Raw genomic sequence first — 19625 nt, forward strand, 5'->3', positions numbered from 1 at the left:
TTTACTACTCCGTATTTGAAACAAGTGGGTCCAAGATTCTGGGACTTGTAGGCGCATCCAAATTCCCGTCGGCTCCACCTGATGATGAAAGTCAAAGGAGAGGGGAGGAGCCAGCGCCTCATCAGCAGCATTCACCTGCTCTGCTGGTGCATGATATCATATGCAGGGAAACTTTGCTGCTGTCATGCCATGCCATGCCAAACCACTCACTCAACTTTCACTGGAACGCACCCCTAGTCACCCATGCTTTGAAAACACAGCCATTGCTGCCTGCAGCTAAGAGTAGGGGAGGGGCACCCCATACAAGCAGACGATGGAAGTAACAGCACAGCATGGATCACAGGTCACAGGTGCACTGAACTGGACAAGGGAATCAAGGCATTATGCTTAGTACAATCAATAACAGCCATTATATTCTTCCTTGAGCATCAAACTATTTCTTGTTCAACATACAACTGAGATACATACTGGAGGTATAGATAGGTTGCCGGTTATGGGGAAAAGCACAGGACGGTTGGTTTTAACCGACAGTCCCTGAGCCAAAGGATTTCACTATGGTGCTCACTCTCGCGCCGAAGCTTCTCGACGCGATCTTCTTCCCAGGGACGTGGAAAGGGTTCGAGACGGCATCCACGTATGCAGCATGGAACTTCCTGAAAAACTGAAAAAAAGAAAGAGAGAGGGTGACCGTGAGAAGGTTCCCTAATTTTTGCATCGCAAAGCAAGCATGAGGTGCACTCCATATTGTCTTTTTTTTTCTAAGGGGACACTCCATATTGTCTACACAAGTTTGATGAGTTTACGAGTTAATGAGCAACTTGTGGTTCTCATTTATTCAGAAGCTGGACTGAGAAAACCTGACACTTTCCATGTTGTAAAGTATGACTTGGTATGAACAGCAAACTCATCACAGTAGTCAAGAAGCAGAGCGGAAGTATTCTAATCAAATATCTCGGTACTTGCGCTTTCCCATTGAATGAAAGAAGAGAGATACACCGGGAACACTTATTCTGTAATTCTACTAAAATATGCTGCAAATAAACAGTTTTAAGAGCTTACATTTCGGGCATCCGCATCTTTCACATCAAGATCAGTTGTAACCATTAAAAATTTGACCTTTGTGTTTGTCAAATAGCCATACCTGCATATGATAGATTGTCACAGTTCATGAATTGTTAGCAGTAAGTGCATCCAGCACTAATGATAAATTGGTAATGAAGACAAATATAGAAAAACTAGTACCCCCTCCAATCCATATTACTTGTCTTAGATTTGTCTAGATACGGAGGCAGTAGCACAGTTCAGATTCCATTTTTCTCACTTTACATTTACACTGTAGGATCTAATACAGTCTTTCTGAAAATGAGCTATTGTCTTTACTTCTTTCTGAATAATTCAGATAAAACAACTTGTGTGACTGTAAAGGCAAGTAACTGGATTTTGTAACTTCAGTACCATCTTGACACACACAGGAAGTAAATGAAAACTACCCTCTCCGTTCCAAATTACATTTAGTTCTGGCTCTATCCTAAGTCAAACTTATTAAAGTTTGACCAAGATTATTTAAAAAAATATTAACATCTACAACACCAAATTAGTTTCCATAGTTTTGTCATAAAATATATTTTTCATACTATATATTTGATGTTCTAGATAGTACTCCTCTCAGTACTCCTCTTTCTATAATCTAAATATTAATAGAGAAGTTTAATACTCCCTCCGTTCCTAAATATAAGTCTTTTTAGAGGTTTCATTAGGATACTACATAGGGATGTATATAGACATACTTTAGAATGAGATTCACTCATTTTGCTCCGTATGTAGCCTCCTAATAAAATCTCTAAAACTACTTATATTTAGGAACGGAGGGAGTAATACATTACATCAATATGTATATATTCATACTATATATATTTGATGTTCTAGGAGTAGCATATTAATTAACCTAAATACTTGATCAGACTTAAAGAAGTTTGACCTGGGACAAAGCTAGAACTACAAGTAATCAGAAATAGAAAAGTACTAGGTGATAACAAAAACTGCAAAAGGACTTACACTTTGTAGTTCTCGGTAGGATATAGAAGACCCAAAAATGTCTCGTTCAGTGTAGGTGCGCTCCTTTTAGGATTGTTCACTGTCAACGGAATGAATGTGAACAGAAGTAATATAAATAGCATTGTTCCAAATATCAACCAGTTAATCGGCATCTCGGTCAGTTAATTGCTACTCGGTGGGTCACAGAATAGCCGATTAACTGATTTATAGGCCGAATAACTGATTCATTGGCCGATTAACTGGAAAATTCGCCTATTTATCCCTACTCAGCACCCGACCGATATGGTACCAGATATCCTGAACATTGCTAAATAGTACTCCCTCCGCCCCAAAATAAGTGTCGTTGATCTAGTATAAAATTTGTACTAACTTAATACAAATTTTGCGACACTTATTTTGGGACGGAGGGAGTAAGACAAAGACCCGTGTGAATTAAGTCTAACTCTAATGAGAGATAGATGCAACCGTCGGACTCAGCTGGAACCGCTATAGCTCTATGCACATCAAAAACTTTGCAGAGCAGATTGCTAAAGTTAATCGCGATTTCTGTACCCATACAACATGGAATTTGTAACTACTCCCTTCTACTTAATGTGGATCACTTGCCTAATCTGACATATAATCAACATTCATTGACAGTTACAAACTAGATTTCGATGCATTTAACCAAGGATTTGACAGGAGATGAGTTAGATTTGAGCTATCTCCAGTTCATTTGCATTAAAAAATCAGTGAGATGGATGCAACCACCACACTTATCAGGACTCATCTGGAACCCCTACAGCTCTATGCGCGCCGAAAGCTTGCAAAGCAAGAACGCTGAAGTCAATTGCGATTTTTGCTTCCATAACCATAGTCTCCGTTTACACTTTTACTCAAGGTGGATCAGTTGTCTACTCTAATCTGACATATAATCAAAATCCATTGACAGATACAACAAGATAGCGATGACAGTAATGATGATTTGACATGAGATGGTATCGAATTTGAGCTATCTCGGTGCATTTGACAGGAACAGATACCTAGATCTAGATCGCCACGGGGGGTAATGCGCCTACCTCGCTCGTCGATGACGTCGAGGGAGCAGTGGACGACGTGGTGGAGCTTGAGGGCGTCGTCCGCCTCCGTGAAGCTCTGGAGGTACAGCGGGTTGTTCTGCAGCAAAGCGCCAGAGGGTCCGTCAAGAAGATCAGAGCTTTACTCCCGCCGGCGCCGGCGAGGAGACGAGATCGGGATTTCGGGATCTGGGGCGAGGGGGCTGGGAGGGAGAGGTGGTCCTGACCTGGTGGCCGACGACGGCGACGCAGACGATCATGTTTCCGCTGGGCAGCTGGTCGGGAGCAGCGCTGTCGGCCGGCCGGCAGTTGACACGGCTACAGCGAGACGGAGGCGCGCGGCGGATTGACGGAGGCTGTTCCCTGCTGGTTGTTGGACCGTGCGCGCGGGGAGGAGACGAAGGAGATGGCATACACTAGTAGATCGGAGGGCCACTGTCTACGGGTGCTCGGAGTCGCACCAATCTTGATGCAGTCTGTTCAGGTTCAGTTCTTCAAACGTCCAATGACGTTTTTCAGTACACAAGTTTCAACACCAGACGATGTATCAAACAAAAATCAACAGATCATACCATAGATATTGAACAAATTAATGAGCATGGCGGAAAAAATCAGATCACAAATACTGAACAAATTAAAGATTTGTGCATGAATTCCAATTCCAATCATGCCATCACAGACCAAATGTCGATAACAGAGTGTGATATCACCAATCTTGAAAAGTCACAGAAATAAATCTACTTGGATTAATCATCATAGTGCTTATTCTGTTCTCAACCTCCTTTTTTTTGTAGAAGTTACATAATTCAGAGAATGAGTTCCCGCCTCTGAGTTCAGAGGATAACAAGAGTTCCTGCGTATGAAACTTTGTTGCAAGTGCAGGCATCCATGACCTGACAAAAATCAAACAAGTGCAATGGCACCAGACGGCAGAGTGGAGTAATTTACGGCGTCGCCCCATTGCGGATGCCCTGGAAAGTGGACCTTGAATCCTGGACTGGATGCGGCAATCTCCCAGAGCACTTGCAATAAGACACCTATAAGAACAAGTGATATGATAAGTACAAGACAGAGTACAGGCAACTTATTCTATTCTGTTGCAGTATATACTCAAATTTTATTCTGTGGCGGCATATACTCAATGAAGCTGAATTTCATAATTAATACTGTATGATGACAGCAAGTAAACCTAGAAATTTCTCAACATCCTACTGCATTTAGCAAGCAACCACACTCTGGTAAAAAGCATATGACAATCCACGCAGAATAGAACGTTATATCGAGAATATGTATGCGCATGACCTTATAATTCGTCTATTCTTCAAAAACAAGTATAATCCGACTATTTTCAGTGTTCCACGCCATGGTTGGATTCCGGTTGACATGCATCTGGATAATGTCTGGATCTGAGACTTTGAGTATAAGGGTGTCTAAGCCTGGCTCACAGACATGTTTACATTTCCGTTGAGTTTCTGTATGTGCTCCAGTTTCAGTAATAATATTTGGGAGCGCAGAGCTCATTGATCAAAATTTTATAGTTTACTTGTATACTAAATTTTATTGAGCAGTGAGCACACCATGCCTGGCTTGAAATGAATGTTCTTGCACACTGCAAAGTAGGCTTGAGAACACTATGCAGTAACAAGGTTCAAAGAATGGCTACAAATGAATCAAAGGGACATACCGCCTCCATTCCTAAATATAGAGTGTATAGTTTTTGGCACGGAAATTAAAGAACGCACGTGGAGGGAAAATTTCATAAGTTTTGGGTGAGATTACACCTCACTAATTGACATCAGAAAATAGAGGAGCTTGCGTGATATAAGGAAATGTAATTAAATCCCTAAAACAAATATCCAAACGAGTGGTGCAATGCAATACACCTTATATTTCCGATTTTTTCTCAAAAAACTATACACCTTATATCATGCAAATTTTGCTACACTGTACTATGTCAGGCCGCCCCTGATATAAACTACATGTTCATATACACTCAAAGAGCTTAGAATTTAGTAATAGTCATTCGAAATGGTTTTGCTCAAAAGGCAGTCATGAGTCTATTACAATTCTCTTCTAATTTCTGATGCATTGACTCTAGTCACAGTGGTCACTGGTGTTAAGAATTTAAATTGTTCAAAACAGAGTATTTTAGCCTGTACACAAAAGAGATACAGGTAACTACACTGTCAAGGTTGCTGGAACTAAATCCAGAACACTGCAAAAAAAGAGGATTGGCTAGATATTTGAAACAGTGTATTAATATTGTAACTTGTTCAAAGCAGTACAAATGAAGAACAGTACTGCAGAAAAGAAAAGAAGCTACCAATTACATTGCAAAGTTACCAATCCAAATGGTTAGGATAGAAGACGGGCATAATTCACAAAACCTCTCACAGCTAAACCAATCGTACAGTGTAGCAAAATTTGCATCTAATTTTGATTCCAACTAGGCGATGCTGAAGTCGTAGAGGGGGAATCATTGGGCTCACAGCTCAGGTCTGCTTGAGGCTCTTGACGAGCTTCCAGCGGGCGAGGAGCCTGGCGATGGGTGGCGTGAGCGCGATGGTGATGGGGACCCTGACGGGGAACAGGGCCTTGTTGCACAGGACGGCGAGCGCGAGCGCGCCGCCGCTGGACGCCGCGAGCTCCCCGGTCCGGTTCCGCGGCGCCTCCTGGCCGACGACGACGGCGGGGGCGGGGAGGGGGAGGGCCCCGTCGCCGGCGCCGGGAGCCGGGACGGGGGCGGGGGCGGGCGGGGCCGCGTCGCCGGCGGCGGTGCCGGGGGCGCTGATGCCGATCTTGCGGAAGATGGCGTCGACGTCGACGTTGTTGTTGATGGCGACGTAGAGGCCGGAGACGGAGGCGACGGAGACGGAGACGTGGACGCCGAGGGCCACCTTGCCGTACTTTCTCATGAGGTCCTTCATGCGGGCGGTGAACGCCATGGCTGGTGCCGCCGGCGGCGAGGTCGGGGGCAGGCGCGCTGCGTGTGTGGATTTAAGATTTTGCGGCGGCGGCGCGACGGGCTAGGGTTTTCTGGTCGGTCGGACCGTCGGATCGGCGCGGCGGCGGCTAAAAGAGACGTGGACCCGAGTGCGTGGCGACCCGCGAGCCTTCCCTTTCTTTCTTGCAGAAAGAGGCGAGTCTATGCTCGGACACGGCACGCCGTGCGTGTACCTCAAGGAAAAACACATTCAGCTAGCTTGTGTTAGAACACATTTAAAAAGGGAAAAATCTAACCGCAAATCAACCGTGGTCGGATGGCTAGAGAGACTGTGTTATTTTCAGTCCATCAGAATTTAAATCATAATGCTTACATTTATTACTGAATTTATTTTAGAATTATCAACGATGCGCATTCGATGAAAAGAGATGTTATCGTCAATGACAAGATGTCTATGGTAATTTCGATGATATGGCGGTTCAGTCACTCGAAGGTGCTCATAGAACGGATCTATTGCCCAGTTCTTTTGCCAAAATCTTGGGATTCTCCTAGAATCCAACCCATCCCCAGTTTTCTTTAAAATCTTTGGCTCCCATTTGTTTTATAATCCTAGTTAATTAGACCCTAACTAGATAAGATTGTAAAATAAATGAGGCTCAAATATTCTGGAAGAAGCTGGGGAGGGGTCAGATTTTGGGAGAATCCCAGATTCTGGCAAAAGAACTGGGCTTATGTGTTGTAACAAAACCTATGTTACAAAAATAATTCTACAACAACATCTGTGTTGCAGACCTGTCGGTTCGTCCTCGCTACTTGACTAATCTTTTAAAATTCAATCCTAAATTTCAAAAATGATCAAGCAATACTCTGAACTAACCACACGGTTCAAAACAACCATTGTATCCTCTTTTAACGTAGTCAAGAGGTTTATCGGTGTTGACTGTCGACTCGACAGTGCAAGTCAGCAGGGTATGTGAACTAAGTCTATGACTAGCAAATATTTTAAAATATGTGTGGCTCGACTCTTTGTCTCTCATTTCAATTGTGTGACCCGAGCACCTTAACACTCAGATGGGGCTTTAATGACTCATAACATGATTGTCAAACCGCATGCGGTTTGTGGTGGTGCTTGTGGACGATGGCAGCGATGTTGACTGCTCCTTGAAACCACACGCATGGTTTGTATTGATGAACTATACAAATGCCAACCGGAAAGCTATGTGGGTTACGTATGAGCTCGCGCGTGAGCTGCACGCCGTGAAATGCCAACCGGAAAGCTAGTCCACGTTGATGCTCACATACATGTACATGTATTCACCCTGTGAATACACGCGCACACTTTATCTCTATGAGCAACTTTGAGATACTGAGCCAACACAATATTTTGAGATTGAGGACTATGTCGATGCCTACTGAGTCGACACAACATCTTGAGATTAAAGTCAGTGTATGCGTCTTCGTAGTTGACGTTGATGCCCACATACACACACATATACTCACCCTATGAACGCATACGCACGCACATACCTCTATGAGCACATGTGAGATACTGAGCTGACACAACATCGTAAGATTGATAAAGTCACTGCACGCATCTTCATAGTCGACGTTGACGCCCACATACACACACATACACTCATCCCTTTGAACGCACACACACCGTACCTCTATGGCCCTGTTTGGATCCCAGGGTTAGAGTTAGATTGGGTTAGAGTTGAGCTATCTAACCCTCAAAAATCCAAACAGGTAGGGTTAGATTGGGTTAGATGCATCTAACCCACCCAAAAACTCTAACCCACCCAAGAGGTGCTTTTTTGGGTTAGAGTTAGGTGGGGACAAAAAAAAGAAAAAAAAATCACTTCTTACCGCATCCATCCGCACCGGATCCTCCCAGTCCCTCCCGTCGCCCTCCCTCCTCACCGTCCCAGCCGCCGGCCGCCGCGCCCTGCCGCGGCCCGCCCCGCCCGGTCGCGCCCTGCCGCCGGCCGCCCCAGCCTCTGCCGCACGCCCAGCCCCGCCCCGCCGCGCCCTGCCGTCGGCCGCCCCGCCCCGCCCTTCCTGCCGCCGGCCCGCCCCGCCCCGCCCCGCCGCCGACCTGCCCCGCCCAGCCCCGCCCTTCCTGCCGCCAGCCCGCCCCGCCCCGCCCCGCCGCCGAACTGCCCCGCCCCGCCCCGCCGCGCCCTGCCGGCTGCAGCACCCGCAGGTATGTATGTGCGTGTGTGTGTGTGTCTTTTTTGACGTTTGTGTGCTGAATTTTTTTTCCTCTGATAGTGTTCGTGTGACCCAGTTGCAATGGACGGAGAAGACTTCATGGAGTGTAATATTTTTTCAAAGTTCGATTGACGACTTGTATGTTTAAGTGAGACATCAAATTTGTACGAACAAATTATTTTTTATCATCTTTTTTATACTTCATTTGTGAGCGAGAGCAGGCCACACAACGATCGACCACACCAAATCCGGCAGTGAATATGGACAAAAGTAACCAAATGATTGAGAAAAGACATTTATTGCCAATCTAACCCTCTCATCCAAACACCTTTTGGGTTAGAGTTAGTTTAGGGTTAGTTGAGGGTTAGAATCTAACTCTAACCTCTAACCCGGTTAGAGTATCCAAACAGGGCCTATGAGCACTTCCGAGATACCGAGCCGGCATAATATCTTGAGATTCATGAAGTCAATACAGCGTGTCGGTAGTCTACGTTGATGCCCACACACATCCTATCTCTATGAGCACCTTCGAGATACTGAGCTGACACAACATCGTGAGATTGACAAAGTCACCGTAGACATCTTCGTAGTCGACGTTTATGCCCTATATGATCCATATTTCATCTTCAGCTACTCTCTCCCCCTCCCTCCATCCATCCATCTCTCCCTCTCTCTCCCCCTCTCCCTCTCCCTCCCATCCCCTATCTCTGTCTGCCTCCCTCCCTCCCTCTCCTCAAATTGATTTATAATTTTCCATTTAAAGTATATCTACCCTTATATATTCCTTCACTGATATTTTCGGGTTAATTAGGATTTTTGGGTTGATTGGTGGCTAAACTTAAAGATACATTGTATGTGTGATCGCACTACCACAAATGTGATAATCTGTGACGCACATTCTCTGACAATTCCATGAAAAAAGTCAGGGAATTATCTTAATTTCACAAAATATGACATTTTTTCACTCATTCATCACAGAATGAGCGTCATAGATTATCACATGTGTTGTAGTGTCGCTTCACACTCTATCCAAATACCTAATTCTTATTTTTACAATGTGTTGTGTGCAGGTCTATGGCAAGGAGAAGTAGTCGTCTAGGACTCCTCGGCTGTTTCGTTGATCAATCTTTTTCTGAAGCCCTTTATCTGTCCATCTCTTGATCTCGAAGTCTTTTGCCGAACACTTTTTCGTTCAATCCCAAATCCTCATCCTTGAATGATAATCATGCCACACACTTCAGATAATTCATTTGTACAGGTCATGTAATTGTGCTTTTGAGCTTTCGCTGGAATTTTGTAGTACAAAGTGCACTGGTCTACTATAGAGCTAATTAGCCAATAATCATGCCCGTTTAAATTTAGATGGTTATTTAGTTTACCTTTTTCACATTGCATACAGTTGCAAGTAGCCCAGTACCAAAGTTGATGACTTTTAGTTCACTTATTATTTCCACGTGATTTTCAACTACCTCTTTCTTAAAATAGTTATCTTTAGGTTGCTCTATATGTTTTACAAATTTTATTTATTATCTTTAGCGTAGATTATCCAATTCTTTCTTAAACATGAAATTCACTGTACATGAAGAACATCCCATTCTCTCCTTGGCAATAATTACTTTTAGTTATCAATTTTCTAATTTTAACTCTTGATGTTTCCACCATGCAAAAGAACTAGGTATGGAAAGTTGCATCTTTTGTAATACTACAAATAGCATAATTTATTTTTCTAAAATTTCAAATGTATAGATGAATTGATTTTCAAGTGATCGGTTTTCCAATAACAATTCCATATCTTAAGGGTGTACCAACACATTGTTTTGATGTTCCCTATAAGTTCCTTCATCCCTCCTTCCACATGTTTTTAACAAGCATTTTAACTTAAAAGATGAATCTTTTGGATTGATCAAGCAAACATATGCTTCAGTTCAGACGTTCTTTCTAGCATTATCATGTAGTTAGCTAGGCATGCATGTTTGACACTTTCCAGCTTTTTTGATATGATGTCTTTGTCATGTGTATCCATTGGGAAGGATTGGGTATACTGATTATCATCTATTATGAAAAAGACAAATCTTGCCTGTTTATCCATCAATCCATTGTTGTAGCTATTTTTTGCCCCCTTCTTTTACATGAAAAGTTAATCTTCCAATATTAGCATTGATTCATTTTCCATTAAACACCATTGCTATCAACTAAATCAGTTTCAGGGGGATCTCTTTATGTGGGTCAAACAAATCAAATTAACATAAGGTTGGTTCTTTGGCAGTTACTCCCTCCGTCCGAAATTACTTGTCACACAAATTGATAAAAAATGATGTACCTAGAACTAAAATACATCTAGGTACATGCATCCCTATGACAAGTATTTCCGGACGGAGGAAGTATTTAATTTGGTGGTCAAAAAAATTTGATTATTTTTTTGTAGAAAGAACTCTTTTCGGTGTTAGATTGCCTTGAGTAATAAGTTATTGGTGAGTTTAATTATTAATTTCTCTTCTTTTATCTCTCACTGGTTATAAGCAACCGGTAATATTTTAAGACGTCATAAACTCACTTTATCGTGGCACTATAATTGGAGCTAACTCCCCTATTTTTTCAACCTTGTGGTTAAGATAAATTTGATGTTTTGGTTCAATAATTCATGCACAATATCACGCCTTAATATATTTTTGTTCAAATGTTTAGATCCATATAGAACGTTTAAGCAATAATTAGAACACATTGTGTTTGCATGGCATAAGATTATATAAGGATCGTGTGGAAAGCCACTATTTGCTGATTATGGCGTCATTTGTGTGAAAAAAAACATGTTTAACAATTAAAGCTCGAAAATGCCACAGGAAGGCAATGTAAAGCTCACTTTTGGACGTCCTTGCATAGGGTACCTTCAACGCTTATAAGCATGAGATTAGCTTCTTCATGATCGACTTCCTATTTAGGAATAGTTATTTGAGATATACTTATCTACTCATCCAGCATGTGTACTCCCTTCGTAAACTAATATAAAAACATTTAGAACACTATTTTAATATTCTAAACGCTTTTATATTAGTTTACAGAGAAAGTATTTTATTATTTTTATTATTTTTAAGCAACAACAACAATTGTACAAATCAAGAGCACTTGAACGGACGCGGCGTTAGACTAACCAACTAACCACTCGTAGGATACAGCAAAGAAGTGGAGCACGTTGCTTCCCGCTAGTGGTAGGGACGCGCCCTTGGCACGTCTCTTAGACGGTTCGGTGCGCACCTATCCTGTTTATAATTTTTAAGGACATTTATTTATAGTTTGGAATATAGATGAATATGCTATCTTTGTTGTAGATACAAGCACTTGTTCTGAACTAATGCAACTGAATCAACTATGCAACTATAGGAGTAAGCTCTAAAACAGAATATGACCTCAAATATTTCAGGCCAACTTTCTTATATAGCATAGAAACTTCGTAGGGAAACATTTTAACTAAATATTTTTAGGATAAGTAGGCATAAATACATTAATAGACATAAAAAAATAAACATTTTATGTAGGTGAGGTCATCTTAACCTTTAATGTAATTCCATTGTGCGTTCTAAGAGGACGGTTAAACTCGAGGGATAACATGCTAAGGAAAAATTGTACTTCAATTACATCACATAACGGATGCGACCACTACCCGGCTACGGAATCCAGCAGCCACATTTTACTTCGATGTCGCGTGGATAGTGAAGTCTGGACATCCATAAAATGAAATCATCAGATGAGTATGATGTATGATAACCAGTGGACATAGCCAAAGCCTCCTCGATCAAATTTCTGAATCGTAAAAGAGAATCATATCAAGCCTATGATCTGGACTAAAATTCTGAATCGTAGAAGAGAATCATAGCAAGCCAATAATTAACATGAATTCCCTCCAAAAGTACGTGAAAGCTTCTATCATTTGGTAGAAGAAACCAAATACTAACCAAATTTAAATTCACTAAGGGCTCATAAGATCATGATATGCTAGGTAGCTTTATAGACCCATGAACCACTTAATCGTATGGTTGAACCATTGTATGCTACACAAATACTCTTTAAGGGGCATGTTCTACAATAGCATTAGCATGCTATGTACTGCTTCTCTAGATCATCCTTCTTTTAAGTTAGGATCCCCTAGTGTTTTACCATACTCGATATTAGTGTATATAACCCAGCCCCTTATTTTATACTAATAGAAATACCTATTTAATTTCACAAAACAAATAAGGGACCTAGGGTTGAATTTCTCTATATGTTATAAGTCCCATCAGCTCTATATCTTATTAACTATGGTGTGTTAATTCAGTGTTCAATTTAGCTACTTGATGCAAATGTAAAAGTTGTGTAATACGTGATAATGCGAGGATATTTTTTGGTATGATTCTTACAGAAATTGAGTTGAGTAGTTCACTCCTGGACCTTGAGCATGTAACATTTGAATCTCTCTAAGCTTCAGTTTGGAAGGATTAGTGATAACAAAAATTGACACCCATGCAGCTACGAAGGCAAAAAATTTAGATCTCATTTGAAGCCAAGACACTGTAACCGAGTGTAGCTGCATAATTCAGAAATAGTTCAGAGAATTGCAAGACTTACATTGGCATGGACTCTGTGAAGTTGCGTAGTTAGAATAATATGTTCAAAACTATGTGCTAAAAATGAAAATGTGTAAAACTTGCTTGCTTAAATGTTGGTACACCAATGGTTCGTTGCCCGCTCCATCGGGATTTAAATATAATGCTAGTATATCACGGTCGCAGACTTCATCATCATGAACTACTGGAAGAATCACAGTATGTTGTAACCTTACCTAGAAATGAAGTACGTAACTATGGTCACAATTCAACTCTCAAACAACACGATAGTTCAGGTTTTAGCACACCGTGGAGTTGTGGCAGACGATCCTCTTCAGCGGCGGATGTGGAGAGGTCGCAACCCCGGAGCTCGAGCACCCGAAGGCGCGCCAACGGCAGGAGAGAGGGCGGCACCGAGACGTACCCCGGCCCTGCGGCCACGACCTTGAGCAACATGAGGAGGCAAAGGATATCATCCGGCGGAGCTGGTCGAGCGTGCGGTGGTCCCCTAGGTCGGGGACGTAGGTGCGGAGGTAGTCGACGGGTGCGGGGTGCCCCCGCGCCAACAGCTTCCAGCTCGCGCAACGCCTCGAGGCAGGACCGCAGGAGGCAACGTAGTGGGGGCCGACATGCTGGAGGCACAGGGTGAAGGAGCCGTCCAGCAACTTCCCTGCAGCGAGCAGGTCGAGGAAGCGGACAAGCGATCTCCGGTGACCGAGGAGCGGCACCGGCGCGGGGTCCTCTCTTCTTCATCGGGCGGACGGACAGCTAAGCGAGATCGGATCAACAGAATGGAGGCGGCTGTCTCTACGGCACGCGCTGCTTTTTCCAATCGTTGACGGTGATGCTGTCGTGGACCACCACCGCGTCCGGATCCAATCCGGTCTGGACCGCCGTGTCGGCTTTGGTCTGCTCTACTTGTGACGGCGGCCATGTCCGCTCTCGTGACATGCCGATCTACCGTCGGTCGCTGCTCTCCCTCCACTACCTTCTGACGCAGCTCTATGCACTCGTTGCTGCCACCAGCCTTCCTCGGCCGCCGACCGACGTCGCGCGCGGGCTGTAGGAGAAGATGCGAGAGCAAGGGAGACGAGGATGTCGCGTGCGAGCAAGGAGAAAGGAGAAAGGGAATTGCGTGCTTGGGTCAGGGTAGATATTTACCTCTAGTCTAAGAAAGATGACGTGGAGTGTAGAGGGACGAGAACCACGTCAAAATCTTCGATGGAGGGAAGAGTGTTATCGCTAGCCCCTCCTGCCCACGTGGATGTCGCGAGCATCGGCCGAGCATTCCCCTCTTGAAGAGTGTAATGCCCGAACCATTCAACCCACCTGCCTCACCAGTCACCACTCCCCTACTCGTGCATCAAGTATTGGAACGGGTGATGTACTGACTCCATCCAGCTCCTCACTAACCACTCTAATTCTCTAAACATCTCCTACTCCATCACCACCCTCACTATATCTACGCACCTCATCATGCCACTCCATGCACAGCCACAACCACAAGAACCACAGAGCAGCAGCAAGCACACAAGTAAGAAGTACGAGAAGCTGCTTGAGCTAGCCAGCCATGGAGTACCTGTCTTCCATAGCCGTCCTCCTACTCCTCTCCTGCTCCCTCGCGGCGGCGACGGTGCCGGCCGGCACGATCGAGCGCGTGTCCAAGCAGCAGATCCTGGCGAGCATCCCGCCGGGCGGGCATGCCGGCCCGCCCGTGCTGTTCCTCACGTCTCCGTCCGGCAAGTACGCGGCCTACTTCGTGCGCACGCACACTGTGCCTGGCGCCGGCGGGCTCGGCGCCGACTTCTGCTACGTCGAGGTGATGGCCGGTGGCGGCAAGGCGGCCGAGGGCGGTGAAGGAGGCGGCGCTGCCGGGGGCGCGAGCGCGTGGGAGTCGGAGTGCCGGCCGGTGAGCACGGTGAACACGTGCACCCTGCTCTTCTCGTGGCATGGGCTGGAGGTGTTCGACGGGAGCGAGGAGGTCTGGCACGGCGAGACCAACACCGACGGGACCAACTTCCTGCAGACGCTCGAGCTCGTCGACGACGGCGACATGCGCGTCCGCGACAAGGACGGCGAGCTCGCGTGGCGGGCCAGCGACGAGCCGCGCCACGCGCAGCACTGCGGCGCGCCGGGGTCCCCGGGCCTCGCGGCCGCGCTGCCGACCTTCGCCGAGCCCATCGGCGCGCACAGCAGCAGCCTGCCCTTCGGCCAGGTGCAGGGCGGCAACGGCCACGCGGCCGAGTTGCCGCAGGCGGCGGACCTCGGGGACGGAGTTGTTCCAGGGGCGGGAGCAGGTGGCCTGGGCGATGGCTACGGCATCGCACCGGCGGCAGGAGGGGCTGGAGGTGTTTCCCCAGGAGCAGGCGGCTTGGGCGACGGCTACGGCATTGCACCGGCTGCGGGAAGCGCCGGAGGAGTTACCCCGGGGGCAGGTGGTTTCGGCGACGGCTACGGCATTGCACCGACGGCAGGAGGCGCCGGAGATGTTATCCCGGGGGCAGGATCCTTGGGTGACGGCTATGGAATTGCACCAGGCGCCGGGACAGGAGCCTTCGGCGGTGCCGGGGACGTGGCCGGACAGGGTCAAGCGGCGACGGCGGCCGGCGGTGTCACGGGAGCGGCAGGGTTCGGCAGCCAGCCGCTGGTGGACAACAGCCCCTACGACAGTGGAGCCTACAAGGGCAGCCGTGGAGCCCATCTCGTGGCGATTGGTGCTGCGGTGCTTGTCAGCGCCATGGCCGTGGGCTTCTGATGATCGGGAAGACGGATGAATGGCAGTTTGGATGTGTGCGCGTGCGTTTCTCTTTTCATGTGTTGATATTAGGCATATGATGTGCTTGTGATTGTGGGTGGTATCAAATTTGTTGCTGTATTTGTGCGATTTGAGTAAAAAACTCAAACTTTAGTAAAAATGGTTTTGTTCTAAACTGGATGCGCGTCCCCATAACTGTGGTTTCAGTTCAAATACTCAAATAGGCAGATTGGCATTTACTCTCCAGGTAATACTTGCAGATTGTACATTTTTCTCATGGTAATACATACTCCCTGTGTCTCAAAATAACTGTCTCAACTTTGTACTAGCTCTAATACAAAATTATACTAAACTTAAGACACTTATTTTGAGACGGAGGGAGTATCATTTAGTATATCATAAATACAAGCCACATACGCACCAACATTATAAATCTGAAAAGACAACATATGTTAGTCTTTATACGCAGAAATACCAGCTAAAAGTAAACAATTTTGCGTCGACTGACTGAGAGTTTGTTATGTCTCAGTCAACACTATAATCCATTGATCTTCTATGGAGATTCGTATAAATAATTTCTTTTTAGTTTTTCTTTTTTTCTTCTTGCAGAATTGAGACTTGGTTAAGTTTAAACCGACTGAAACTTAGTCACTCTCTAAAAATAACAAACAAGATCGAAGAATCGTCTATGCTTGACATCAATTTCCTTCACCTCTCTCTAGCACAATCATAGCAGTCATCAAATAAAAAAAGAAGAAGATAACACTCACACCTGTGACAGTTAACACTCACCACTCATCAGAGATTGAAGCGGTACCCCCCTCACGTCGCTCTCGTGGCAACCGAGGGGGAACCCTAGCGTCGCCGCCCCCGTGCCCACCTCCTTCCTCTCCTCCTCGCGGCCGCTGGGGCGCGCCACTGGGCGAAGCCCAGCTGGCGGCGGCGGCGGGACTCCTTCTCCCCACTGCTGACGGGAACGGCGCGGGGCGGTCTTTTCAGTGAGTGGCGGCGCGGGCTAGGGCAGCGACGATGGGGCTCCCGTGCGTGCTCCACGACAGTTGTGGCCCTGATGATGACTGCGTGGAGGGCTGCCTGGGGCGTGCCCGTGGTGTCTTCGGCCCCGATCTGGTGAGGTCAGATCTGAGCGTCGGCGACACGGGTGGCACGGGGCTGCTCCCGGCGGAGGTGGCTAGTCCGGGCTGGGGCGTTGGCTAGCTGGCTCCGCTCCCGATCTTCGCGGTTGGGAAGCTCATGGTGGTGGCGCTGATTGTGAGTGTGGTCGCGGCACAACGATCATACTCGACGACGGGGCAGGGGGGTGGACGTTTCGGGCGGTGCCGGCTTGGCTTGTCGGGACCTTGGCCTGTGGCTGCGGGTGAAGCTCATGAAGGAGATTCAGATTGGGGAAACTCTTAACTGGCCCTGCCCGGACGCACCGACGATGATGCTCGAGGGCGCCGCTTTTCTTCTTCGAGACGTCGGTCTACGTCTACTCCTCTACTTCCCTCCTACCTGCACTCGGGTGAAAACCCTAACTCTGGTGGGCGACGACGGCATCCTTGACGTTGTGACCTTCCCGAAGGCGTCGCTTTGAAGGCTGGTTGGTGGTAGGCACTATGTGGATCCTTGTCGGTTGCTGGTGGTGGGCACTGCTTCAGGGGAAACCCAAGGATCTAGTCTTTCAGATCGAACAATGGCGGTACTCCGGTGCCGTTTTTCTCTTGGGAACATCGTTTGTGAAGTAGCGCTCGATGACACAGGCTGGAGGTAGAGCGGCTTCGTCTTACACGAAGTTTTGGTGGAGATGCCAAGTCATGCCTGGCTAACAGGGGCTACGCTAAGTCATGCCTCGTTGGCAGGTGCTACGCACGAAAGTTCTTCCATAGTCTTCACGTCTGGACGGATGAGCCCATGGCGGTGGTGCCATTGGGCGCCGTGGTGGCTTCGACAGATGTATGGACTGTTGGGTAATGTAGCATAAATTCAAAAAAATTCCTACGCATATTCAGATCTTCCTATGAAGAGACCAGCAACGAGAGAGGGGTGAGTGCATCTTCATACCTTTGAAGATCGCTAAGCGGAAGCGTTACTAGAACGCGGTTGATGGAGTCGTACTCGCGGCGATTCAGATCGCGGTGTGATTTCGATCTAGTGCCGAACTACGGCACCTCCGCGTTCAACACACGTGCAGCCCGGTGACGTCTCCCGCACCTTGATCCAGCAAGGAGGAGGGAGAGGTTGGGGAAGAACTTCAGCAGCACGACGGCGTGGTGTCGATGGAGAGACGAGGTCTCCCGGCAGGGCTTCGCCAAGCACCGGTAGAGAGGAGGAGAAGGAAGGGCAGGGCTGCGTCGAGGGAGAGGGAAAAGTCTGTCTCCAAAAGCCCAAAAGTGCCCACTATATATAGGAGGAGGGGAGGGGGTGCCACCCCTAGGGTTCCCACCCTAGGTGGTGCGGCAGCCCCCCCCCCCAGATGGGAGGTGCGGCGGCCAGGGCAGGGAGGAGGGGTGGCGCACCCCTCTGGTGGGCCTTAGGCCCACCTGCGCTAGGGTTCCCCCCCTTCTCCCCTCTTCCTGCGCCATGGGCTGAGTGAGGGGTCACACCAGCCCAGCTAGGGGCTGGTTCCCTTCCCCACTTGACCCATCTAGCCTCCCGGGGTTGTTGCCCCCTTTCGGTGGACCCTCGGGGCCACCTTCGGTGGTCCCGGTGGTCCCGGTACGTTACCGGTGATGCCCGAAACACTTCCGGTGTCCGAAACCATCCGTCCTATATATCAATCTTTACCTCTGGACCATTCCGGAGCTCCTCGTGACGTCCGAGATCTCATCTGGGACTCCGAACAATTTTCAATAACCTCGTATAACAATTCCCTATAACCCTAGCGTCATCGAACCTTAAGTGTGTAGACCCTACGGGTTCGGAAGACAGACACACATGACCGAGACACCTCTCCAGCCAATAACCATCAGCGGGGTCTGGATACCCATGGTGGCTCACACTTGCTCCACGATGATCTCATCGGATGAACCACGATGTCAAGGATTCAATCAATCCCGTATACAATTCCCTTTGTCTGTCGGTATAGAACTCACCCGAGATTCGATTGTCGGTATACCTATACCTTGTTCAGTCTCGTTACCGGTAAGTCTCTTTACTCGTTCCGTAGCACGTCATCGTGTGACTAACTCCTTAGTCACATTGAGCTCATGATGATGTTCTACCGAGTGGGCCAAGAGATACCTCTCCGTCACACGGAGTGACAAATCCCGATCTCGATTCGTACCAACCCAACAGACACTTTCGGAGATACCCGTAGTGCACCTTTATAGTCACCCAGCTACGTTGTGACGTTTGATACACCCAAAGCACTCCTACGGTATCCGGGAGTTGCACAATATCACGGTCGAAGGAAAATATACTTGACATTAGAAAAGCTTTAGCATACGAACAATACGATCTAGTGCTATGCTTAGGATTGGGTCTTGTCCATCACATCATTCTCCCAATGATGTGATCCTGTTATCAATGACATCTAATGCCCATGACCAGGAAACCATGATCATCTATTGACTAACGAGCTAGCCAAGAGGCTTGCTAGGGACACATTGTGATCTATTTATTCACACATGTATTACTGTTTCCTGTTAATACAATTATAGCATGAACAATAGACGATTATCATGAACAAGGAAATATGATAATAACCATTTTATTATTGCCTCTAGGGCATATTTCCAACAGTGTCCCACTTGCACTAGAGTCAATAATCTAGTTACATTGTGATGTATCGGACACCCATAGCATTATGGTGTTGATCATGTTTTTCTCGTGGAAGAGGTTTAGTCAACGGGTCTGCAATATTCAGATCCGTGTGTACTTTACAAATATCTATCACTCCACTCTGGACCTGGTCCTGGATGGAGTTGTAGCGGCGTTTGATGTGCTTCGTCTTCCGGTGAAACCTGGGCTCCTTGGCTATGGCAATGGTCCTAGTGTTATCATAGAAGAGTGTCATTGGACCCGAC

The 19625-nt window shown here is 46.7% G+C and overlaps 3 protein-coding genes across 3 annotated transcripts; 1 reads left to right on the forward strand and 2 right to left on the reverse strand.

Moving 5' to 3' along the window:
- Positions 1-387: 387 nt before the first annotated feature.
- Positions 388-3516, reverse strand: LOC123400194 (trafficking protein particle complex subunit 2-like protein). Its single transcript, XM_045094619.1, has 5 exons — positions 3338-3516; positions 3114-3210; positions 2056-2134; positions 1060-1141; positions 388-661 (listed from the first exon to the last, which is right to left on the reverse strand). The coding sequence occupies exons 1-5, from the start codon at positions 3368-3370 to the stop codon at positions 521-523; spliced, it is 432 nt and encodes a 143-aa protein (XP_044950554.1). The 5' UTR covers positions 3371-3516; the 3' UTR covers positions 388-520.
- Positions 3517-3736: 220 nt separating this feature from the next.
- On the reverse strand, positions 3737-6301 carry LOC123400195. Its single transcript, XM_045094620.1, has 2 exons — positions 5600-6301; positions 3737-4147 (listed from the first exon to the last, which is right to left on the reverse strand). Exon 1 carries the CDS (start codon positions 6053-6055, stop codon positions 5603-5605), a length of 453 nt encoding a protein of 150 aa, XP_044950555.1. The 5' UTR covers positions 6056-6301; the 3' UTR covers positions 3737-4147; positions 5600-5602.
- Positions 6302-14341: 8040 nt separating this feature from the next.
- Positions 14342-15775, forward strand: LOC123397665 (uncharacterized PE-PGRS family protein PE_PGRS54-like). Its single transcript, XM_045092201.1, has one exon. It carries the CDS (start codon positions 14416-14418, stop codon positions 15598-15600), a length of 1185 nt encoding a protein of 394 aa, XP_044948136.1. The 5' UTR covers positions 14342-14415; the 3' UTR covers positions 15601-15775.
- Positions 15776-19625: the final 3850 nt, after the last annotated feature.

This window comes from Hordeum vulgare, chromosome 5H (genome assembly GCF_904849725.1).
Source record: "Hordeum vulgare subsp. vulgare chromosome 5H, MorexV3_pseudomolecules_assembly, whole genome shotgun sequence".
Classification (NCBI taxonomy): Eukaryota; Viridiplantae; Streptophyta; class Magnoliopsida; order Poales; family Poaceae; genus Hordeum; species Hordeum vulgare.

Excerpts from the sequence above, each read along its gene's own strand:
- LOC123397665 (XM_045092201.1), top strand. The coding sequence starts at position 14,416 with ATGGAGTACCTGTCTTCCATAGCCGTCCTCCTACTCCTCTCCTGCTCC.
- LOC123400195 (XM_045094620.1), bottom strand. The coding sequence starts at position 6,055 with ATGGCGTTCACCGCCCGCATGAAGGACCTCATGAGAAAGTACGGCAAG.
- LOC123400194 (XM_045094619.1), bottom strand. The coding sequence starts at position 3,370 with ATGATCGTCTGCGTCGCCGTCGTCGGCCACCAG. Across the intron at positions 2,135-3,113 it reads CGACGTCATCGACGAGCGAG|TGAACAATCCTAAAAGGAGC; the intron begins GTAGGCGCATTA and ends TTCCGTTGACAG. Across the intron at positions 662-1,059 it reads AAGATGCGGATGCCCGAAAT|TTTTTCAGGAAGTTCCATGC; the intron begins GTAAGCTCTTAA and ends TCTTTTTTTCAG.